Below are 25,855 nucleotides of genomic sequence, written 5' to 3' on the forward strand. Positions count from 1 at the left end.
ATGTTTCTGAACAACGAACCTCGTACTCGATCCCGACCTTGGAACCTGATCCCAACCCTGCCCAACCTCGACCCCAGACTCATTTCATCTCCTACATATAGTGTTTGCCTAGATTATATAATTATCAGAAAAATATTTTCTGCTAACTAGCCAAACACTTAATAATAAGTAAGAAAATCACTTATTTTTTGAAAAAAATATTTTTCAGGAAATTATTTTCTATTAAAATTTTTGAGTCTTGGTTTCGATTTTTCCAGATGTATTAGAAACCCTTTACCTTACCCCCCCCCCCCCCCTTTATGTATAATATACTAAGTTGTGGACAAACAAAAAGGAGGAAAACAAGACAATATTTTTTAGAAAATTAATTTCTGCGGAAAACATTTTCCATCATACCAAACACACCCTTATAAGTTAACCCAAAAAAAGACTAGAAAGACATCGTACAACATTTGTTGCATAGAAGAAGAACAAGTCTTATAAAATTGATAGAATGGACGTTAATTAAACATTTTTATACAGTTTAGGAATAGGAAAAGTCAATTAAATGGTTCCAGATGATTATTAGTTATTGGAAAATGATTGATAGATTGCCATCCAATAGGTTTATTGACTCATTTTGCTGTGGACTGGGTTTCAGTTTATTTTTCCTTGTAATATTTGTGACCAAATATGTTTGCATCTACAATCAAACAGGTAAATAGGAAAATATCTGGCTACAATATTTAAGCAAAAACATATCTGGGACAACAGGTACAAAATCATACTTTTGAGTTACATGTGGAATAAATAGTGAGCAGCCTACCAAGTAGATGTTTTCAAAAACATGGAATTTGAGAAGTCTGTAGTAGTTACAATAGCAAACAATCAAATATTGCATATTGTTTTGCAGCTTTTGGATACATGCTCTCTATTGTATCATCAGTCATCTATACAAATTGTGAGAAATAATATACTACACCACCTTTGTATGCCTAATCAAATCCAACTACCAAAAGGCTCAACCTATTGTATTGGAGGCTTTGAATGTTGTATAGCTCTGCATTAACCAAAAGTTTACTTCACATGTTGAAAATAATCAACATGTTAAAAATCGCGGAATGTTCTATCCAAAAGAGAGGTCCTTTGGAATGAATTAAGGAGCTGGGATGAAATATATATTGGCTCGTACCATGTGTACTTCATCGCTCTCTTAGCCTCGTTCTATGTAAACCTTCATCGCGTCTTTTTGGCAGACTTCGGGTTTTTCAACATCCGTATACTTGACGGAGTAACTTCAACAAGCTCGTCTTCTTGAATGTACTCTATGCAATCATCCAGACTATAATCTAGTGGAGTATCAAGAACCACTGCATGTAACGACAAGGGACTTCAGTTAGTATGAGGCGGACAAAAGCAAAGACGTACCGTCAGAATGTTAAGTTCACAAGAAAGATTTCATAATTAATCAGAAAGAAAAAAAAAAGGGAACTATTTTCTCCCCTCATGCTATCAGGATAATATTGGAGTCCCTTGAAAGCAGAATTTAACTAGAAACCAAATTTGAGGAGCCCCCACTCAAGGAGAAGCATATTTTCCTCTACTTAACAGCTCGAATTTTCAGAATCTTAAGCTCTCTGATACGCTAACTTTGTATATGGGGCCAAAATGTGGACAAATTTTTTTCTTGAACAATTTATCTCATTCTATAGGAAACGGTTAAGATTCTTCACCAACATCTCTGGTGATGACTTTACCTGTTACTTCTTTGTTTGAACGAACATTTGTCGCAGCCTTTTTCTTGCAGACATTCAAGGCAAGGTCACCTGGCCGTTGGTGAATACCAACTATTTGACCTTTATAAACATCCACTCCAGGGCCAATAAACAACTGCCCTCTATCCTGAGAACTCATGAGAGCATAGGATGTACTCGTTCCGTCCTCGAATGCAACCTATGATGATACAAGTGAAATTTAGAATGTATTATCACTCTGTCCAGAAAAAGAAAAGAGCTGAGATTCAGAGTATGAGGATAGCTGAATCTAATTTTTGGTGTGAAATTGCACAATCAATTTCTTTAAGTTTTTAAAATAAAATTTACATATTTTAAATTACATAAAACTACTAAAAACACATTTTTAAAATTAAAAATTATTTTATAGAAATTTGGAAAAACATGGACTATCACCTATTCAAGGATTGCTACGACGTAAACCAATAGAAGATGTGATCTACACTGAGAAGGAGATTGCTCAAGGTGGGAAATTACCAGTGAACCTAGATCACGAGTGGAAATATCACCGCCCCATGGTCCATAGCTATCAAATATTGTGTTGAGAATTGCTGTGCCTCTAGAAGCTGTCAAGATTGAATTCCGCAATCCAAGAAGACCTCGGGTTGGTATTTTATATTTGAGCAAAGTTGTCCCTTCAGACCTAATAGATAAATTGCATCAGTGTCTTCTGTTCATTAAATAAAAATTAAAAAGAAGTCTGCAGCTCAAAACTACAATGCCTCTTAAAAACCCAATTGAAGAAGTGAAATGTAGAGGTACTAAGAAATATCACAAAAATGAGCCTGGTATATAACATAATCTCACTATAATGAGAATGCCAAATACCAATAAAATAAAAATAATTAAAAGAGCCTCAACTTTCAACAGAACTAAGACCTTGTTCTGGTTAACAACATACAATTATCTCAGAAGACAACAAACTATTGAATTGCCAGATCTAGATAGGAAGGATCTGATTTGAAGGACCAGTACGATTGTGTAAGATACCCCCAAAGCAATTTTTTTAATCTATGCTTGGAATAAAGTTGGCAAAAGAACAACTACTTCCCTAATTTCCTAGTGGAAAATTCATGACTCTTCCCAAATCTTCACAATTGAACTTATCTTAATTATCTCCTGTTACAGCATGTGAAGATGCCAAACTTTCTCCAGTAAGCTAATAGAATTCTTTTACCAACTTATCATTCTGAAAATTATCCGGTCAATCTGACAATTTTCACTTACCCAAGCCCTTGCATATCAATCATTTGCCCACGCCTTCTCCCCAGAAGTTCAACCACAGACCCCATGTGTTCCTCAGGAACCTCAACAGTAGCAATCTGCAAATAAGGAATCCAGATGTCAAGACTAAGGAGAACCCCAACCATTAATAGAGATTAAACATTACTTTTCCCAGTATACAAGATAACTCGTAGACAGTACCAGAGTGCAATACTTGACCATCTTCGAGATGTGTATGAGTGGATAGTGATTTTAATTTAAAACAAAATTCTGTTTAATCCAGTTATTGCAGAAAAGACTTTCTAATTCTCCCTCAGCACAAGTGACAAGAAGAGAATGCTAGCCACTGGACAATTTTGAAATACATATGTCGGATTCTACGTGCAGCTTCTCCAATGTTTTCTCTACGGGGTGGGGGAAGAGGGGCTTAGGATAGGTGAAATGTTGGCAGGGCGGAAATATTAATATACTGAAAATGATTCTCCATTTCGGCCAGTTCTACACAAAGCAAAGTCAGCCAAGGATTACCTCATAAGGTTCCAGCAACTTGTCACCCTCTTTCTTATTTATCACTTTGGGAGGTCCCACCATGAACTCATATCCTTCCCTTCGCCTGAACATTTCTGATCGTTAGTATGAGTAAGATAGAATGGTCCAAGGCATGTGATAGTACTTTCTTACATGTTCTCTATCAGTATGGTGATATGCAGAGTACCACGTCCACTGACAATGAATGTATCTGCAGTTTCACCATCTTCAACTTTCATTGCCAGATTTCTTTCCAGCTCACGGTACAACCTGTCTCTTAGGTTTCGGCTAGTGACATACTTCCCCTGAAAATTGTTCAAACATTTCCCAAAAAAGCAAGTTATATCTGTGCTAAAGTGGTGAAATCCTCTTCAACTAAAAGTAGGCATTGTTCTCAAATTCCGCTTTCAACACAGGATGCGCAATGTATCATGTTCTCAAATCTCAATTGCTATCTACGTTAGAGCTGATGTTAAAGCATAACAGACAAATGACGCACAGAGAAGGAAAAGAAATTATGTTCATAGATATCGAATGGACTATGATAAAATGAAACAAAAAATGTGGGCGGTAGAAGTTTGGCACAACTTCAGACTGACTAGCTTCTGGTATTTACATGATCATCTTTTAATAAATAAAACGGAATTATTTGTCTCATGTTTACTCATTTTTGGGTCCAACGGCAGGGGCTTTCTAATGTCATTTAGCTTCTATTCCCTCCGTATCATTTAACATAAAAAAGTTTTGATTTTTAACTCTTGTTAACTTAGACTCCTGTATCATACTGACGGTACTAAAAGAAAAAATTTAAACAACAGAATTTAGAGAAAGGAAGGCATACAATACTCTAGGCGAATACCACATCCACATGTCCTAAACTTTGCTGACGCATTTTACAGCCGTACAACCTAAGACCACTACCGATATTGTTCACTTTGCGTCTTGTCTGTACATGTAATCAGGACTTGGGCCTAGGTTGCATGGATTTAAAACACACCAACATGGCCTAAGGTACTTTTGATATGGAATTCGCCTAGAGCATTAAATACACCCTCCCTCTTAGGCACGTAGTGTCCTCACTAAGGTACCACACATTGACTCTGATTACATAGGTAACAACCTAACCTACTGTGATATTGCTTGCTGGCTTAGGATCGTACCGCTTTAAAAAGGAATCTCTATGCTCTAATACTTGCCTAAGTTGGCCTAAGTTGTTATATACCCAACATTGGCCTAAGTTGTTATATACATACCCTCTTAAGGACTTAGCGTCCTCGCTGAGGTTTGCCCAACTTTCCTCCAAGATTGGACGCAGAGTGGTTCTGATACCAAATGTTACAGATCAATCCACTAGTGTCATTGTTTAGTTTGGGCTTATGTTTGCACGATTTTAAACGCGTCATCAGGGTCTAAGACATTTGTCAATGTAAGATTTGCCTATGGTGTTACACACACCTTTAGGAACTCAACATCCTCCTGGCGCTTGCCTTACCATTACACAAGATTGCATGCAAGTGGCTATGATACCACATGTAACAGCCCAGCTCACCAAGTCATATGTTTTATTTTGACTCTCGGCCCGCACAATTTAAAAGGTGTTAATGTGGTCTACGGCTTGCTTCCTTATACACTCAGCATCTCTTTTGTGTTTTCCTTATGTGAGATTTGCCTTAAAGTGTTGCACTGTAAAAAAGACGGAGATCATCCCCCCCCCCCCCCCCCCCCCAAAAAAAAAAATAAAAATAAAGAGGGATCTAGACAACAAAAATTAAAGAAATAAAGAAAAAAACCACTTTGACATATGCCTTTGTAAGACAAAACACGTTTAGAACAAAGATGTTATACCTCGCGGCCAACAAAAGGGGAGGTATTGACTGAAAATGACATTTTCACTGTAGGTTCTTCAACCTTGATTGCAGGTAATGGTTTTCCCTCGCTTTTGTCAGCGATAGTCTCTCCAATCTAAATTTACAAAACAAAAAGGAAAAGATCAGTAATTCATAAAAGGTTAGGCTTGCATCATATGTTTGCATTTATCCCAAATGACAAGTAATGTATGTAAACCAACCAACATCAAGGTATCTAGTAATATCATACCTGAATATCATCAATACCACACACAGCACAGATATCTCCAGCTTCAACAGTTTCTGCAGGAACTCTACTGAATTTTTCATACACAAATAGCTCACTTACTCTGCCGAATCTGCATTCATCTTCTGTTGTACATATCTGAAAACATTAAACAGAAGAGTAAAAGGCTATTGTATAACTCGGCGAGAAAAGAAATTGACAACTTTGTAGAGGGGATTTTATATTTTGCAGATCTGGAGTTCTGTTTCTTCTACCAGCACTATCTTTGTGCTGCTGATCTTAATGAAATGTTAACATTCTCAAAAAAACAAAAAACAAAAAGAAATTGACAACTGAAAACACACTTTTCAGACATAGATAGGACTAGCATGTATATCAAGTTTCATAAAACAATTGAAATTTCATAATGTTATCATCCCAAAAGGTTTGATAAGCTAATAAGGCAAGCAACTGTCATAGTTACTTTTGGTCGACACTTCTATACGAGGTCCTAAGATGAACCATTAATCTCTGGTATAGTGGAATGATATATCAATCAAAGCATAAGATTAGAGATGAATATTCCTAGCCTTTGAAATTCTCATCCTAGATTTGACAATTATAGGTGAGAGAATGGATGGAGACTCGTGACTTGCCTTCGGATAGTGACGAAGATTAGTTTGTCATTTGTCATTTCAACTGCTGATGCTCCTAATTTTAGCAGCTATAATATTAATGCACCTAGCATAGGACATAACATCTATCAAGTAAAACAAAGACTTCCTTTTACGCATGTTTTCTAAGCATATTAATATAGGAGGAAATAAATGTCTTATCATAAGTGTGTATACCTCAATCTTACACTCATAATATTATGCCAATATTAACCCTCAGGGGTTGGCCTGGTGGCAATTGACTTGAGCCTTGGGGTTTGCTCCCTTTCAAGGTCTCAAGTTCGAAACCCACTGGGTGCAAACAATTTCTGAGGGCCATCGGACTGGGTAAAACCTGAATTAACCGTGGTGCACTTGCGGGAAACTCCTTGCCGAGGGCCTGTGCACCCCCGAGATTAGTCGGGGCTCAAAGAGACTTGGACACCCGGTGCAAATCAAAAAAAAAATATTATGCCAATATTATGAATTTCAAAGCCTATTTTTTCCCACGAAGAAAAAGCCAATATTATGAAACTCCAAGTGGAAATTCAGCAACTAGCTAAAGCAGAAGAAGTATCTTGGAGACAAAAATCTCGATGCTTGTGGCTCAAAGAAGGGGATAGAAACACCAAATTCTTTCATAAGGTGGCCAATTCCAACAGAAGAACTAATTGTATTGATAGATTCAAAGTTGGGGATGACATCACTGAAGATCAAGATCTAATTAGGGGTGAGATTTTAGAATTTTATCAACAACTCTACACTGAGAATGAAAGCTGGAGACCTACTACAAGACTGGAAGATGTAGCAACATTAAATGGGGAAGAGAAAGTATGGCTGGAAAGGCCATTTGAAGAGGCAGAGGTTTTGGCTGTAATTAAGAATTGTGCACCTGATAAATCTCCTGGTCCGGACGGATACACTATGGCATTCTATCAGAAAGCATGGGAGGTGATCAAGGACGATATCATGGGAGCCCTTCAGCACTTTCACCAGAATGGCAACCTAGTTAGATCATGCAATGCCACTTTTATAGCACTGATCCCGAAGAAGAAAGGAGCCACTGAGCTGAGAGATTACAGGCCAATTAGTTTGATTGGTAGTGTTTACAAAATTGTCTCCAAATTCTTAGCAGAAAGGTTAAAAGGGGTGATAGGAAAATTGGTGTCTAGTCATCAAAATGCTTTCATAAAAAATAGGCAGATCACAGATGCAACTCTTATAGCTAATGAGATATTGGATTGGAAGATGAAGTCTGGGCAACCTGATCTACTTTTCAAACTTGACATAGAAAAGGCATTTGATCAACTTAATTGTACCTACCACAGGTCTTATACCTCAATCTTACACCCATGATCTTTGAAGCTATCTCGGGCCTACACATGAACATGTTGAAGAGCATCATCTACCCAGTCAATTCAGTTCCAAACTTGGAAGAGCTTGCGGAAGTAATGTGTTGTAAGGTGGGCTCTTTCCCTACAACATATATGGGTCTTCCTCTGGGAGCTAGATACAAAGCTCTAGGTATCTGGAATGGGGTAATTGAAAAATTTGAAAAAAAGTTGGCTTCTTGGAAAATGCAGTATCTTTCTTTGGGTGGCAGAATTACACTCATCAATAGTGTGTTGGATAGCATTCCTACCTACTTCTTGTCCCTGTTTCCAATCCCAGCTAAGGTCCAGAGGAGACTTGATCAATTAAGGAGAGATTTTCTATGGGAAGGAAATAGTCAAACTCACAAATTCCATTTGGTTAAATGGCCAAGAGTTATTCTCCCCAAAAGGCATGGAGGGCTAGGAATAAAAGATCTCACTTTACACAACAAGAGTTTGTTAATGAAATGGCACTGGCGGTACAACATAGAGAACCCTGGGCTGTGGAAAGCTGTAATACAAGCAAAATATGGGGTGGCTAACAACTGGTGTACTAGACAGAGTAGACTGCCACATGGTTCTGGGCCATGGAAACACATTTCAAAGTTATGGGGTGACTTTCAACTCAAGTCATCACTCAAGCTTGGGAACGGAACTCATATTTCTTTCTGGAAAGATAAATGGTTAGGGTCAGAGATTCTGAAAGACGAACATCCAAGTCTATTTCTATTGGCCGGCAACAAGGATTCCACTATTGGGCATTATTGGCAAGATAACTCATGGGCATTGCAGTTCAGAAGAGATATCCAAGACTGGGAACTAAATGACCTGCTGAGATTGCTTTCAAAATTATCAGATTTTAAGGTCAACCCTCAGGTGAAGGACAAGCTGGAATGGGGAGATTCCAAAGATAGAACCTATACTGTCAAAAGAGGATATGACAATCTATGCTCCAATAAAGAGCTGATTGACAAATGGCCATAGAAGCTTATATGGAGAACCAAGCTCCCTATAAAAGTAATTGGTTTTATCTGGACAAGCCTATATGAAGCCTGCCTTACTCAAGACAACCTCAGTAGAAGAAGTATTCCTACAGTGAACAGATGTTTTATGTGCTAGGAGGAATCTGAGAGTGTGAGACATTTGTTTCTTCAGTGCACAGTAACAGCTGACATATGGAACATGTTTTTATCCGTTTTTGGACTTGTCTGGGTCATGCCTTACAGTATCAAGGATGCTTATGAGAGCTGGTGCTCATGGAGAGTTGAGAAATCCATCAAAAAAACTTGGCAAATGGTGCCTGCTACTATTTTTTGGTGCATCTGGAATGAGAGAAATCGCAGATGTTTTGATGGGATTTCAACTCCTAATCACTCTCTTAAAGCAACTTGTCTAATCAATCTATTTACTTGGTTCAACCAGGCCCCTGTAACTTGCTTTGAATCTTTTTTGGATTGTGTATGCTCCTTAGTTATACAGTAAGTTTTGGTATATGAGCAGCCACACTTTTGTTGTATATTTTTGCTATGCATCTTCTTGATGTCATTCAATGAAATTATCTTACTTCATCAAAAAAAAAAAGTGTGTATTACTGGCAATTATAATACGCATACAGAATCATATTTTTTTAATGTACATATAAGTACATTTCTTGTTATCAGAAGGAAATTGGTGAGTGATACAAAATTATGTTTAACATAAATTAAACGCTGCATTCAAGCAGTAAGAGAGTAGAGCTCCATTAATCGGGCTGACTGAGCTAGCAGGTATCTATTCAAGAATAATACTTAACATCTCAAACAATAGTTCGTATGTAGTGTGTACAAACAGGAACAACAGGAGAAGTTTGCAAGGGAATAGAGAGAATAATGATCTAAATAAGAGCTTTCATAGGATAAATAACACCAAATAAGAGAAGATAGTGTGACCTACCTTCACATCCATTCCCCTGCGCAGACTTCCAGCATGCACACGTCCAATAGCTATGCGCCCTTTATGTTCTTCGTAATCAATATTTGTAGCCTATAATTTTTAAATAGCAGTTAGATAAGAAAATAGATATTATGCCTGCTTTGAGTTAGTTGAGACATAAACTGGAAGCCCTTAAATACCTAAGCAAATTAATCAAAGCATAGGTACTTTTTGCAGGTCCAAACTGTGTCAAGATGATATCACATGATAAGAAACCATAGTTTGTTTCTATAAAACTGATAGTTTGCTTTGCCAGTCAACCATGAGAGCTGTTATTTTGTTTTCACTCCTTCACGAGAAAAACTACAAAGCACTTAATGGCGCAGAAGAGCCAACATCTGAGTAATCATTGTCACCACTCTAAGTTCTGTATATATAGATGATGTTTCTGCACTGGACCGTTGACCTACAAGGCTGATACTTCATACATGTGTGACTATCGAAAGACCCCCTTGAATAGAGAAATCAGTATTACTAAAAGTCATTTTATTCTTTTTCCTACGTAATTGCAGTCAGGGTATTTTTCAATGCTTCAACTGTTCCCAAAGCCTTCGACATTTCCCCACAACAAAGAGCTTCCAGCATACATCTTCATATAAGCACCCATAACACAAGGAACAAATTTGCATCTTACAAAGAAAGCAATTAAAGAAAATAAAGACGGTTTACTGCGTCAAAAATACGTAGACTAGCAGCTATATCATAGGCGATGTAAAAGAGGAAAAATGTAGAAACATAAGGGTGAAGAAACAACTAACAAGCATTTGAAGTGCACCATCTTTATTAATCTTGGGTCCTGGAATGCATCTAACGACGGCCTCAAACAGTGGGCCAAGATCATCGCCCAAATTTTCAGGTGATAGCCCTGCCTTTCCCTTGATACCACTGGCATATATTACCTGAAAATCACACTGCAAAAAGGAGGACAATGGGATAGATATCAAATCAAGCTCAACTGGTTAGTACTGGATCTTAATGCTAACGACTGGCAGGCATCTTCAATTAAGAAATGCATCTTTCAAGAATACCCAAACAACTCCAGAGAATGTTTTTTGAGTTCATTGTACAACTCTAAAATGATACTAATAAAGATTTTGACAATTAAGTTATCTCATGCTCTGCTGTTTTTTGTGAGACTAGCAGTAGTTACATACTTTTATCCTTTCAACATTATAGCAAGGGATTATACTTTTCACAAAATCTCAGAAAGAGCATGGAGAGCTATAGTTTTATTGCTATTCATGTTTTAGCCTTTTTCCTTTCTTTTTCTTGGGGAGGGCGAGGCTTGAAGTAGAGTAGTTGAATTGATATAAGATAAATGAAAAAGGTAATAAGGAGACATTTACTCTGAAAAAGCAGATCAAGACATGTACCTGTTCATCCGTTGCATTTAATTCGATGAAGAGTTCAAACGTAGAGTTAACGACAAATTCTGGACGAGCAGAAGGTCTATCAATTTTATTGACTACAACAACTACAGCATGGCCAAACTCCAGTGCCTTCTTCAAGACAAATCTTGTCTGGGGCATTGGACCCTCAACAGAGTCTACCTAAAAGTATACCGAAAATATCTTTTAGCAGGATGAATCCAAAAAGAACAGAGTTGTAAGTGGTTATTGAAAAAAAAAAAAAAAAGTTGTAGGTTTTGTATTTTTATTTTTTTTTGATAAGGACAGTTGTAGGTTTTGTATGAAGAGAATGTGCCAGAAAAACAATATATAGAGACAACGATACTTAGGCATAAGTAGCAAAAGAGGAGAAACAGTACAATTAGAGAAGAAACAATTCAAGGATGCAAAGAGATCAAGGCTACAATATGACTACAAACGTACTGAAAGATAATATATAATCCAATGTGTACAACAGAAGAAAGCACTGTAATATTCTCGGGCTCATAGAAAGCAAGCAAAAAGTTCTATCAACTGGAAAATAAAACTGTGAAGCATACACTAATTCTTTTTACTCACATCTTCTTTTGTGTCACAGTAGGTGAAACAGTGAAGGTGTATCACAGATGAAAGCATTATAATTTTGTGGCAGTCGAGAATATTGTACTATTCCAATTATAACCGAGGCACGTATAGTAATTTCAATAATCTAACCATCATTTTAAGTCTCAACTAAAATAGAAACAATAATGTATTTTACTTATGAAATCAAACTCATACTAGAAGTCCAACTGTCACTTAAAATCTACCGCAACAAATTGAATTGTACATCAAAGTAGTCAAAGTACCACTAAAAGAACCCCTTCAACCATGTTGAGGATGCGTTCGACTTCACCACCAAAGTCAGAGTGCCCTGGAGTGTCAATTATGTTGATTTTTGTATCCTTGTAAGTAATTGACGTGTTTTTGCTAAGTATGGTTATTCCCCTTTCACGCTCTATATCATTGGAGTCCATTATCCTTTCCTGTACAAACTGGTTATCACGAAAAACCTGCAACAGAAAATTGCAATAAAATTAAGCTTCAATACTTTAGTTTAATGGCTTCAAAAGAGAAAAATCATCCAAAAAAAACATAACAATGATATCTAATTCTAAATTAAAATTTGGAAGTTCTATAGCCATTTTGAGAGGAAGAAGAAGCTGTAAGCATTTTTTTCATTAAAAAAAAAGTGTTTGTTTTCTTTACTGCTATTCTCTAAACCAGCAAAGACAGACAATACCAAAATAGCTAACAACTTACTTTAACTTCTTAAGCAAAATCTGTTACTACCAATGCACAGGAGCTTAATACCATTTCTTTCAGAGACATCAACTTTTCACACGCTAAACCTTTAATAGAATATCTATATGAAGAATGTTTGCATCATGACAATAAAGAAATTTTTTATGACCTGAAGATATATCTTGCGAATTTCAACAGTCTTGTATATCAAGTTGATTAAAGAGGAGGGCAGTCAACATTGTGATAAAGTAACTCTAAGAAATTTAGAACAATATTTTTTGGAAGAATTTTAACTTAAAAAACATGTTGGGTAATAAGGACAGGAAAGTTCTTTCAATTGCATAGCATTGACTTATACTAGCACGGATAAAAAGGTGCAAACAAGGTGCTATACAAGAACTCATTACCAACCTTTGCTTGTTTCAGCATAGAATCAACCAATGTGGTCTTCCCGTGATCAACATGTGCAACGATTGCTATATTCCGTATATCACTTCTCCTCATCAGTTGGCTCTTCTTCTCTAAGGCAGTACATGAAGTTAGACATTGAATCGTTAAGTACATGTACAACAACATTCATTTATAGTTCTTTTCTAATACCATCCTTTCCTTTCATTTATAAGCCTTCCCTCCCCCTATCCCCTACATTAGCATGTGAGCACTGCAGAATGTAAGCTTTGATTTATTTTTTCTTATTTCTTTTTCAAATGTCATTAGCATGCACCCCAAAGCTTTGGTCTAGCGGTAAGAGCACAGCGCATGATGTGTGGCTTAGGCGCAAGTCATGGTTTCAAACCCTGATATGGACAAAAAAGATAGAGGGGTAGGAACATTATCTACCAAGTTTCGAACCGTGTGGCATTGACCCTGGGATTTAAAATGCCATTAAAAGATGCCCCCAAGTTGCAACTACTATTTGAAAGTTTTACCTACTAGGGAAACCGCAATTCAAGCTAAATTCTCAATGAAAACTGCCAATTTTCTTTACTGAATTACAATTATAAGCTCATAAACGTTAATTATTGAAAACATTCAAGAAAGCAAGCATCAAAATGATAACGAAAAATTGAACCATAAATAAAAAGAATCAAGAAAACAAGAAATTCTTACCAGAAGGGGCTTCAGTAGCCTCAGAAACAGCGCATTTGATAGAAGTACGAAGTGGGTTTACTTTGAAAGGTACTTTAGCAGATAAACAAGAAGGCAAAGTACTACCAAAGAAGTGTTTTTTAAGGAAAGGAGTTGAAAGACAAGAAATTTTCTTGCTACAATTGCTAGAGTTGAGAATAGAGAAAGTTGGTGTTGTAGAAGAAGGTGAAGCAATTGACATCTCCATTTTTGGCTCTCTTCTGCTTCCTAACTCACTCACTTTCTCTCCGTTTTTGTGTGTTTTGGCACAGAAAGTGAGTAGAGGAGAGCAAACGAGAGAGTTGAGGATTGGGGTATTATATGTTGTAGAAGTGAGAGGCTAGTATTTAGGAGTGGCTGTTGTTTAGTTTGGTATTTGGATTACTTTTTCTATTTTGTTGAATAGTTTTGTGTATTTGTTTCTTTTTGTAATTCTATTAGTTTATCTCATGGAAAGTAAATTTGTGGTCCAAAAATGGTTTTGTTCCTTTCTCAAAAATGATTGTTTGCCACAAATATGATTGAAAAAGTTGCAAAAAACTATCTAGGTTTTAGGGAACTACGAGGCAATATCTTGCTCATCCGACATTGATATATTCGTTCAACTTGCACTTGATATATTCGTTCACTAATGCTTTGATACACGATGCATTAAGTGAAAGACATTAACTGAAGTCTTATTTTAAATGATATTTTTTTTACTTTATCAATTTTATTTCTCTTTTGAAATAAAACATGTTTTTCTTTATAAAAATTATATCTTAATATTTTTTATTTTTATTTTTAATGACATAATTTGCCCGGATTAACAACTCAGTATAATCACACTAGTGGGGTATGGGGAGGGTAGTGTGTACGCAGATCTTACCCCTACCCTGGGATAGAGAGGTTGTTTCCGATAGACCATCTGTTCTCTCCCTCCAAGAACTCTCCATCTTGCTCTTAGGGTGACTCGAACTCACCACCTCTTGGTTGGAAGTGAAGGTTGTTCATCACTAGAGCAACTCACTCTTGTCCGGATTCACTTGATATAAAAAGTTTATTCTTTTATAAAGAGTACAAAAATAAAAGATCCACGACAAACCCATTTAGAAGTATAATTTTGGTATTTTGCATATATTAGACTTACATGTCAATTATATTTTTAATTTTTTTCAAATTAGTGATCAGTCAAATACTTTCACATAAAATAATACTAGTGAAGCAATAAATAGGCACACACGAAAGTGTTCGATTGATTAATTAGAATGTCACGGCTTATTTAACGAGCAAGCTACTTGTATGTATTTTTATTTTTTTCTCTCTCTCTAGACATAAACATTGAACTCGAAAATTCATTTACACAGTTTGAATTTAATCAAAATGAAAATGTCAATAGTAAAATATCATTACAATGGAAGTGAAAATAAATGAAAACAGAATGCAATGACTGATAAAATTAGAACATAAAATCTGGACAAAGAATATTGTAAGAAACTTCAGTTGTGTCAATCTCAAACTCTCAACTCCACAAAGCAGTAGGACCAATATAAAAATCTTCAGAGAAAAGAGGGCATTGATCCTCCAAATATTGTGGAATGTCAGGAACCAAAGGGGGATTAAGTTCAAGTATTGCTGCAGCATAGGCATCCAACTCTTTATGGTAAGAAGCAATATCATTATTGGGACCTTCTTTTGCACAAACAGAGGCAGTTTCTTGATCCATTAATTTATCAAAAAAGGCCAATTCTTCTTCAGTTAAGGGCTCAAACGGTTCACTGAATGGTGGCAATGAAGTATATGTAGGTTCTACAGCTGCTGAACATTCTGCTTCTTCAGTAGAGATTAGAGGCAATTGGCTTAATGTAGCAGCACTTGTTTCTTCTGTGAGTAAACCAACTAAGCTGATGTACTCGTCGTTCCCATTCAAAAGATTAATGCTCAACTCAGAATCTTGGTTTTCTTGAAACTGGAACTGATCAACTGGGGAAGGAGCCCAAGAAATTATAGAAGCCTTTTCTTGATCTTGTGATAAACAAGAACTTGGGACATAATTAAGATGATTCAAATGACCTAGCATTAGCGGCTCATCGGACATGACATTGGCAACAGAATTCTCCCCACTAATGGCCAAAGGGACATTCTGAGAACTTGCACACAAATTAACAGTCTTCGTAATGCGACATAGAACATAGTCCTCATAACAAATTTGACGACGTTGTCTTAAAACTTTCACTATGGTGTCGTTAAGACTATATTCTTTCATACTCCAAACAATTCTTGAATCCGAACAATGATCATTAATATCATCAAAACGAAAACTTTTCTTGAAACCAATGACTGAACCTTTCTTGTCGAAAACAGGTTTACTCTTGTCGAGTACTTTCCATGAGCCGCCACCTCCTACAATTGACCTTCTGAAGTTCTTACAACGGGCTGATGTTTTCTTTAACTGCGTAAAGACATAATCATTAGTCGTCGTATCCAAGTGTTGGAATAATTGAGAAGGCTTATCGTTACCATACAATTCAACAAGTGGAATAGGATGACATCTCATAGGAATGCCACAAACGAACTTCAAAAGATGGCTCATTACATGTTCATCATTGTACGGCTCCATTCTGCATTCGCTTTTCATCATCTTCTGTTTAAACGAAAAGAACAGAACAAGTACTAAATGTGAAAAGAACAACAAGATACTAATGTGAAGTTAGACTTTAGATACTAACTAAAGAGAGAGCGTAAGAAAACTGTTGAAAGAGATCAGGACAAGACCTTGTTATATATAGAGAAAGCGTGGAAATAATTAGGAAACCAAGAAATCAAGAAACCTTAAAAAGTATTTCCTACTTCTATAAGGAAACAAATTAGAGAACTCATGGACCGAAGGTATTTCGGAATACGATATGGTACACTAAATATGGGGGGAAAGGAAAACTATCAAACAGTGTAAATAATTTTGACAAGTAATGTTATGCAAAATAATATATTTAATTTATAGTATAGAATGGTAACTGTAAATTGCTTCGTTAATTTTAATCAAGGATTTTGCAGGCTACTTAATAAAACTCCATTTAAATGACTCTATTTCAATTCTACGTAATCCAAAAAATTCGACATTATTCTACTTTTATACAATTCACATCATAACTTTGATATTTTAAATTATTCAATTTTAACCTTATATATGACATTTTTTCTATCAATTCAAGTTCTACCCATTATTTCAATATTTATTTTTGTTTTACAATGTTGCTAATGTAGTTAGGGACAAATCTACTCTGTCATTACAAAAATAGGTTAGATTTATCTTAACTAATAGTAAAAGCTTTCTAATACACGGGCATTTAATACAAGCGAATTCATAACTACTGCAGCGTAACCTAGTCAAATCCGTAACTATTGCAGCGTCAAGTTAATTCATAACTACAGCTTCGACCAAAATGTAGTTCGCATGGCCCCTTTTGTTGCTCAGTTCCCCAAAGAAGGGGATTCAGAACAATTCGAAATAATCCAAATTTTCTCCTAAACTTTAACTTGTCCGAGATGTCTTTACTCTTTAGTAATATACCATCCCAATTACTCTCTCCCTTTCAATTTATGTGAACTCATTTGACTGGAAACGAAATTTAAAAAAAAAAAAAAAAAAAAACTTTTGAACTTGTTGTGTAAAATGAAACACATTTATTTTGTGTGGCTATAAATCATTGCATAAAGGTAAATTGTTTCCAAATATGAAAAGGGGTAATTCTTTTTTGCACAGACTAAAAAGGAAATAGGTTCACATAAATTGAAACGAATGGAATAGTATGTAATGAGATTTTACCCTTTTCGAAAGTTGAGCGGTTTATTATTTGAAATTATAATTTATTTACGGAGAAAGGGAAAAAAATAAAAAACAAAAAACATGTATCCAGTAGGATGTCACGAGACTCATGACATCTATATAGCATACAACTTAAATTTGATCAAGAAGAATGTAAAAATGAAAAGGTAATTAAGAAAATATTTTATAAAATACAATGTAAACTGAAAAAGTTACAACTTAAGGTACCAAATATATGCCAACTCAACTGCAAGGATAAGTTTAATATTTTGGCATTGAAGACGAATTCAAGAACCAATGGGCATCAATTCTTGCAAGGCTTACAGATACCACTTAAACTTGTTGTATAAAGAGAAGAAACTCTACAAGCTATTATTTTCCCACAAGATAAGCTATGCGATACTATCTCACATTTTGGGTTTTTCCCATAAGATGAAGCGACATGAATAACGAGGATTCATATAGATGACCCCAAATTGATTGTGATTGAGGAGCAATAGTTGTTTTTGACGTTGTTCCTGTTGTTGTATAAGCTCTGCGATACCATTTCGTTTTTGGGATTTCAAACCTTCATTTCAACCAAACAAAACCACTTCAATCATGGTCTGTTGGCATGGGGTCATCACTGTTGCAAAGCATTAATCCCCACGACAAAGAAGATTTTAACAGCACTGACATTCCCAATAAAGCTTCTCAAGTATAACAGTTTTAGAAGTATTTTGAGTTGATGTTTTAAATGAGAACCTCCTATAGGATGCCAAACCTTGACCCCAGTTGCTTGCACTTATGAAATGAACTTGATGTATAACAAATGCCTCAACTCCATTCACTTCATATGACATGTTCCAAAGCATTGGAACATCTCCAGCAAGTTTTTATGAACCTACTAATACAGCTTCTCACGCAGAAAAACTAACCAATAGAAAACCAAAACAAGAGAAATAGAAAACAGAAAGGACCAAGATAGTTCTGTATACAACAAACTAAATGGATTGTGAACTCTAACAAAATTGACCTGTTACTGTATTCCAACAGGATGATTAGTAGCATAGTTATCACTATTTAAGGCAATGAATGTGTGAAGAGGAAATGAGGCTATTGATATGACTGACCATACTACGTACCAAAACATAGAGATGTAAAAGTAGACATTCTGAGGAAAAAAAGATGAATAAAGACAGAGGTCCAAATATTTTTTTGCTCGGACAAGTTAACACAACTCTTAAATTCTACAATGAGCTCAGAATCCACACACACATGGATAATAAACATTGTTCGCAATATTCCGGATATAAAATGTTTTTGTATCTGTCACCAACCAAGAAGTAGAAGCTTCAAAAGAGCCATCCGAATATAAAGACCATTCTTAGCTTGTCTGAAATAAGCAGCCCTTGGATCTTCATCCACATCAACAGTTATCTACATGGATTAAACATGGAAATCATATAGCATAATTGTGACACGAGAATAGAAGGAATCACATGCCAAACTATATAACAGAATTTAACCTCATCAAGTCTTGGCAAAGGATGCATCACTACTGCATGTTTCTGCATAGCATTTAAGACACCCAGATCCACGATATACTTCCCTCGAGCTTCTTCATACAAATCAACCCTCTCTCCAAATCTTTCTCTTTGAATACGAGTTTGATATACCACATCACATTTAGAAGCCACCTCCACCAGATCAGCACTTTCTTCCCACTGAACCCCCATTGATGTCAAATAATCCTTTATATCATCCTAAAATGGAAATTAAGAACAAGAGAGGCATCTTTTATTAATCTGTAACAATTCCTATATTATCAAACAAAAATAAAACATTATGTAATTACATTTGAGTTTAAAGAACAAAAGTTCATTTAACTGAATCAGAAGCAACGCTAATTACCGGCTCAAGATAATCAAAGTTTTATCTTTTGTCAGTCATACCTTCATTTTAACTACATCAGGGGACACAAAGTAAATTTTCACATCTTGGTACTTCGCGAGCAAGTAGGCAAGTGAACGAACTGTCCTCCCATAAGCTAGATCACCAACAAGAGCAACTTTAATACCATCAAGTTTTCCTATTTCTCTTTCGATGGTATACACATCTAGAAGGGCCTGTTTCAGATAAAATAAGGATAATTACTGTTGCGGTTCGAGAAGAAAAACTAGTCTAAGAAGAATACTATGATAAAGAAAATCATGTGCACGTCTCATGTTTTATGTACTATATTATGTAGCTTCCACCGCTTAGTTCCCTATATGATATCCAGAGTTTTTTATAAATTATATTGGCAGACGAACAACTTAAAACACATGACAGGGATATTTACGTAGTTAAGAGCCCAAGCCATTAGTGATCTCCATGTGGAATGCATAATCCAAACAAGTTATAATCTGTTACCTGTCAAAGGGGAAAAGATAGAATAACCCACATAACAGCTTATGGCTAGTTACCTACGAGTAGGAAAACTGAACATTCACATAGTGATTCTAACAAATAACTAGTACAAAAATTGAGAAGGAAAAAAGAGAATGGCAGAAAAAACAGAAGCAAAAAGTAGAAAGGAAAAGGTAAAAAAAGAGAAGAAAAGGTATAATGGAAAGACAAAGAGAGAAGAAAAAGTAGAAGTAACTCTCTGCGCTTGTATGTACAGGGGAGGACAAAAGAAGTATTAAGCTTAAACAACACCAAATTGAAATTCTTTCGCAAGTTCAAAAAACAAATTCATGGATAGACGCCACCTACGATTATAGAGTTTGCAACTTAAATGCAGTTTCAAGAGATGCAAAGAAAATGATTGATTGAATTGTAAGTTGTAGCAATGCTTATCCACCAAAAGAAGTTAGATTTGGAACAATTGCAGTTAAATATATATTAACTAGACAGCTTTAAGTAATTCTAGCCTCAAAGTCTCTAACCTACAACGAAAAGCATCTACAATAGGAGCAAACCTGAGTTGGGTGTTGTCCAGGACCATCTCCAGCATTTATAATTGGAATACTGGCAGTAGCTGCGGCTCTTTTAGCAGCACCACTTTCAAAATGTCTCATAACAATGATGTCAGAGTACCCTTCAACAGTTCTAATTGTATCTGCAATTCAAAATTCTATTGTAATAACCCAACATCCTATTGAAAGTGGAAAATTACTTCAAGGAAACTAATGAAGAGATACCTTCCAGCGTCTCTCCTTTTGCTGCAGATGAAAATTCGCGAGCATTTTCCGTTGTTAATACTTCCCCGCCTAAACGTTTCATGGCAGATTCAAATGAAAGTCTAGTCCTAGTTGAGGGTTCATAGAAGAGAGTGGCCATTAGATAACCCTTAAGAATCTCGCTTCCCATCGAGTTCTTCTCAATTTTCTCCATCTCCTGTGCCACTTCAAATATGGCACTGAGAGTATCTCTATCAAACTGCTGAGCTTCAATTACATCATCAAGCTGAAACTTACTTCCCACCATAGTTAAAGACTTATTTTTCACCTCCAATGCTCTGCATTGGAATCCTCCCCTATTTGTTGGCATAACGCATTGATTTCCGCCTTTTTTAAACAATTCAACAGCGAATGACAACTGTGATTTTGACATGTCAGCAAGTAAACAAGTAGGTTTACAGTGCACAGGTTGCTTTAACCATAAATTATTGCCTCCAAAGTTAGAATAACTCATTCTAGGAGGTGACACAAGTATTTTCCCATGGAATACATGTGAAGAAAATGTTGAGGAAATAGCCATCAACAATAATCAGGATAACTCACCTGCAACAAAAAAAGGATTCATTTAGAAACTACACCAATTAAATAGTACACCACATCAAGTTTCCATAACAAAGCTAGAGGATGCAAAGTCAGGAAACAAAGCAGTAAACAACCAATGCAAGAAACATTAAACTAAGCTTAAAACAGCAAATAAAACACATAAGTTACAAATATCAACCAAATGAAAAGGCAAGAAGCTGCTATAACCATCTAAATCTACTCTAGGATAAAAATCACACTTTTTTATGAGTATGGTGTTCGGGCCAGTGTACGCTCACCTGGGCTATTCCACCAGGCAGAGGTGAACCCAGGATTTGAAAGCGGCGGGGCACCACTATCTTTATCTTAGACATGTCAATTACCGGGGATGGATCCAGTGCCTCGCCATCGATGCAAAGTATAGTTTTTTTGTGTGAAAACCCACCAAAATTTCAACAAATATTAAATCTAAACCTATAATTTTAAAAATACAATTAGTTAAATGCTAAGAACCTTACATGTCGAACCTATCAAAGTAAAAATCACAGAGCTACCTTTGCCAATTACAAGCTAAAATGTTTGGCGTGCAACTCTCTGAAAACTTAAAGATTATGATAACTTATGAGAAAAGTACAAACTTCACAACCATCGAATATCATTAATTTAGTACAAATATAACAAAAATACATCAGCTATTCATACTTGATCTCGACAAGCTTTCATATTCTAAAAATGGTCCATTACAATCCACATGAAGATGCTTCCGTATTTGTTCTAGGTTTTAGTACTAACCTAATGTAATTATTAATTAAACTAATCCCATAAAATTGACAATGGCAGTCCTTTGTTACACTTCCATATTTGTTTAATACAATTATACAAATAAATAATTCATTGTTTGTGGTAATATTTCTTATTCAACTCAATTAAATATTAACCCTAGTTCCTACTAATTTGTGAAAAACAGAAATCATAAAAGAATCAAAGTCAAAATATGCTTGAATAAGTATAATCTATATTAGTCATTAGAAAGAGGTGAAGAAGACCTTTACAGAGCTATAGAGATAGGTCTACAAAGTGCCGCTGCCGAAGGGTGATGTTTTTCTTGGACTTTGTCAGCTCTCTAGTTTTGTAGCGCTTAATTGTAAATGAGCTGTCAAACTCACTTACTTTTGCATCTTCTTGATGCCTTTAATGATATATTCCACTTACTTCATCAAAAACAAAGGGAGGCCGGTTCTTGTCAGATGCTGACTGCTTTCTGTAGTTAAGTATGACTGAGATAAGAGTGGATTATGAACTATGACCTAGGTAAGGGTTTCTGTTGATTACAAGAAAAGGGGAAAAAGAAGCTTGACTATACTAACTTGTTGACTGCAAAAAGAATTTTTTTTTTAAAAGGAAATTAGTTGCTGGAGTTAGATTCTGTTAACTGTCATAAGTCAAAAAGAAATTAGCTGCTGGACTTGGAATTCAAACTCCGGTTATCAGAAACCCTAGAACACTTGAGCAAGCAGGCTACTCTGCATTTGTTGACGGGTCCTAGTTAAATATATAACTAAGTTCTATGATAAATACACATATAGATACAGAATTTTAAGTTCTATGATAAATACACATATAGATACATAATTTTTGCTAAGGTTTACAGGTGCCGGTGAACCCTTTATGTTTAACATATTTCCACTTTTGCCACCAGATACCTGCTACTTCCTACCAACACAGGTACGGGTAACTCTACCGACCAAGGCTTACAGCTTGTTTGGATGGTTGTTACATATTGTTTCATAATGTATCGTATCGTATTGTATTGTACTGTATCGTTTGATAAATACAATATTTGGATAGATTGTATCGTTTGCTGTCGTTTTATGATATCACGCACCATCAATATGAAGAATAGACTTGCAAAATTATAAAGAAAAATTATGATACAGGTTAAAATTATTGTATAAAAAGGTAGTGTAAATGATAAAATAAAATTATTTAATAATAATGAAGGGTGAGATGAGAGAAAAAGACAAGATAACGACGCGACCACACCAAATCGGTCGTTACATAAAGTGGCACATTTCGTAACGACGGATTTAACGATACGACACAATAAAATTTAAGTAACAATCAAAACAAATATTGTATTTAAAGTAACAATACAATACAATACAATAGGTAACAACCATCCAAACAAGCTGTTAAGAAAAATAGAAATATATAATAAAAAGAAAGCTCTTTTATAACATCAATACATCAGCTACTGCAAATTTGCTATAAACCCATATAACAAAAACAAAAACAAAAAAACGAAAATATGACACAACAACATTAATCAGCAAAAATGACAAAAAATTGTCGAGCTTCAAACTAACAAAATATACCGAAAAAACAGTTCTAGTTGCCACAGAGTTCTGTATAGAGAGCAAGAGAAGGTTGGGGATTTTGGGTGGGGGGAGATATAGAGGAGAACTTACAAAATTGATTTTGCCGGGCCGGCAAAAGAGATCGTGAGTTCGGCGTCTGCTTTAGAGTGACAGAGTGAGGGTGAAGAAAAAAGCTCCTGCAATATTTTAAAAAAGAAAATCAAGGAAATCTTATATAGCAATAAAAAGATGGGTAAGGGTTTTAAAGTCTTATAATATAGGACCCTAATCCAAATAGGTCATGAACAACTTTTCTTTTTTTCAAAAAAATAATTTGAAAATCATATGTCTATGTATTTATTATATATTCTCTCCCTTCACTTTTATTTGTACATTATACTAAAAATATATTTTTACTTTTACTTGTCCAGTATACACTATACTAAATCAAGAGAAATACAATCTTTTTTCTCTTGTTTTACCCTTATCATTAACTACTCATTCCCCAAATTATTTATCAAGACTTTTAGAAATGCTATCATTATTATGGGTAAATTGTAAAATACATACTTTATTTATTTTTTCTTAACAACTTGTTTTGATGGTTGTTACTTATTATATTATATCGTATTGTTACTTTAAATATAATATTTTTTATTATTATTACTTAAATTTTATTGTATTGTATTGTTAAATCCGTCGTTACGTAGTGACGAAAAGTGCTAGTTTATGTAATGACTGATTTGATGTTGTGGCATTGCTACCTTATTTTTTCTCTCTTCTTGCATTCTATATTATTAAATAATTCTATTTTATTCTTTATCATATCTTTTTATATAATAATTATACCTCGTATCTCATTTTTTTCATTGTAATATTATAAGTTTATTTTTCATATTGTTGGTCCATGACATCATAAAACGACGAGAAACAATACAATCTATCTAAACATTATATACATTAAACGATACAATACAATACAATATAATACATTATGAAATAATTTGGAAAAAAGGTCCAAAATTACCCCTCTATTATATTATATTATTTATTCTGCCACCCGTTATACTATTCGTCTAATCTAGAACTTTTAAAAATTACCCCTAACCCTAACATATCTACACCGTGGAAGACTGACTCTCTCAATTTTTTCCATGTCAGTTGTCAAGTCACACTGCCAAACAACCCAAATCTGCCACCAGCACCTCCCAGGCTCCAACCACCCTTATCACCACTAGTACTTCACCATTACAAACTATTAAACTATGACTTCAAGTTATTCGTAGTTTCCCTATTAACTAATACAAATCTTGCAAAATCAAAGACTCCTTTATCACACAATTGCAACCTCAGGCGTAACACCAATTTCAGTATCTAATTTTCCTTTTCTTTAATTTTCTTATTCTTCTCTGTCAGCTTTCTCTCCAAAATTTATCATTCATTTACTTTTTTTCTACATCATAAAGTTTAATTACTGACATTAATTCATGTCGAAAATGTAACAAAAAGTTATCCAAAAGAATAGAAAAACAACAGATACATACCAAATTCACATTACCAAAGAACACTACAACAATGAATGAAAAAATAGTGAAAACCCCAAAAATAAACTAAAAATACAGCTGCCACCGAAGATTATCAGTTGCGTTGTTGAGTTTTGAGCTTCAAGTGTGCTCAGAATCAGATTGTTGCCGTCTTGGTTTGGATTAATTTTGAAAAAAAATCGAATATCCATTTTGGGTTTCCAAGTTCACGGATCTGAACATTTAATGGATGTTCAGTGATTTATTGTTTAAATCTTCTGGAAATCATATATTTGTATTAGATTCGGAGCTTAACACATATATTATCAAGATTTAAGAGAAACTTAAAGCCTCTATTTCTCGATAGTGAGAAAGGTTGAAGAACTCGTCAAGTTCTTCGAAATCTGAAAAGGTCGTTGTGAAAAAAAAATGAGAATCAGTATTTATTGTTGTTTTGGGAAATATGAAGTTGCTTGAATCCAATTTGGGGTTGTTTGGTTGTAATGGTGGTTGGAGCCTGGGATATGCTGGTGGATTTGAGTGGGTGTGGAAGAAGAAATGGCAGGGGAAGAAGATGATGAGGTGGCAAATTTGGGGTTGTTTGGTAGTGTGACTTGGCAGCTGACATGGAAAAAATTGAGAGGGTCAGCTGCCATGGTGTAGATCTGTCCGGACTAGGGATAATTTTAAAAAGTTGATTAACGGTAGGGGCTAGATTGGACGAATAGTATAAAGGGTGGCAGAAGTAAACAATATAGTATAGTAAAGAGATAATTTTGGACATTTTTCCAATAATATATAACAACCATCAAAATAAGATGTAAAAGAAGTACAAAGTCAAAAGTGGACAACTAAAAGTGAACGGAGGGAATTTTATTCTGAATTAAGACATATAAGAAATTTCAGAATTATAGAACTAATCATTATTGATAACGATTATCTCATATAGATGGTACTGATTAATGTCATAAACTAACGAAGTAAGGTTAACCAAAGTTGCATGGTTCAAAATTGAAATATAGACAAATATAGTTTATATTTAGAAGAG

The 25,855-nt window shown here is 35.2% G+C and overlaps 2 protein-coding genes across 2 annotated transcripts; both read right to left on the reverse strand.

Moving 5' to 3' along the window:
• Window positions 1-815: 815 nt before the first annotated feature.
• Window positions 816-13,984, reverse strand: LOC107814670 (putative elongation factor TypA-like SVR3, chloroplastic). Its single transcript, XM_075252499.1, has 14 exons — window positions 13,377-13,984; window positions 12,678-12,787; window positions 11,831-12,034; window positions 10,968-11,144; window positions 10,353-10,505; window positions 9,556-9,645; window positions 5,622-5,756; window positions 5,370-5,486; window positions 3,678-3,829; window positions 3,525-3,609; window positions 3,000-3,094; window positions 2,250-2,415; window positions 1,737-1,932; window positions 816-1,349 (listed from the first exon to the last, which is right to left on the reverse strand). The coding sequence occupies exons 1-14, from the start codon at window positions 13,600-13,602 to the stop codon at window positions 1,216-1,218; spliced, it is 2,040 nt and encodes a 679-aa protein (XP_075108600.1). The 5' UTR covers window positions 13,603-13,984; the 3' UTR covers window positions 816-1,215.
• Window positions 13,985-18,350: 4,366 nt separating this feature from the next.
• LOC107805660 (aspartate carbamoyltransferase, chloroplastic) lies at window positions 18,351-23,533 on the reverse strand. The gene is made up of 6 exons (XM_016629736.2): window positions 23,396-23,533; window positions 20,367-20,948; window positions 20,145-20,284; window positions 19,134-19,307; window positions 18,708-18,944; window positions 18,351-18,618 (listed from the first exon to the last, which is right to left on the reverse strand). Exons 2-6 carry the CDS (start codon window positions 20,923-20,925, stop codon window positions 18,511-18,513), a joined length of 1,218 nt encoding a protein of 405 aa, XP_016485222.1. The 5' UTR covers window positions 20,926-20,948; window positions 23,396-23,533; the 3' UTR covers window positions 18,351-18,510.
• Between the last annotated feature and the right edge of the window lie 2,322 nt (window positions 23,534-25,855).

Source organism: Nicotiana tabacum, chromosome 4, assembly GCF_000715075.1.
Source record: "Nicotiana tabacum cultivar K326 chromosome 4, ASM71507v2, whole genome shotgun sequence".
NCBI lineage: Eukaryota > Viridiplantae > Streptophyta > Magnoliopsida > Solanales > Solanaceae > Nicotiana > Nicotiana tabacum.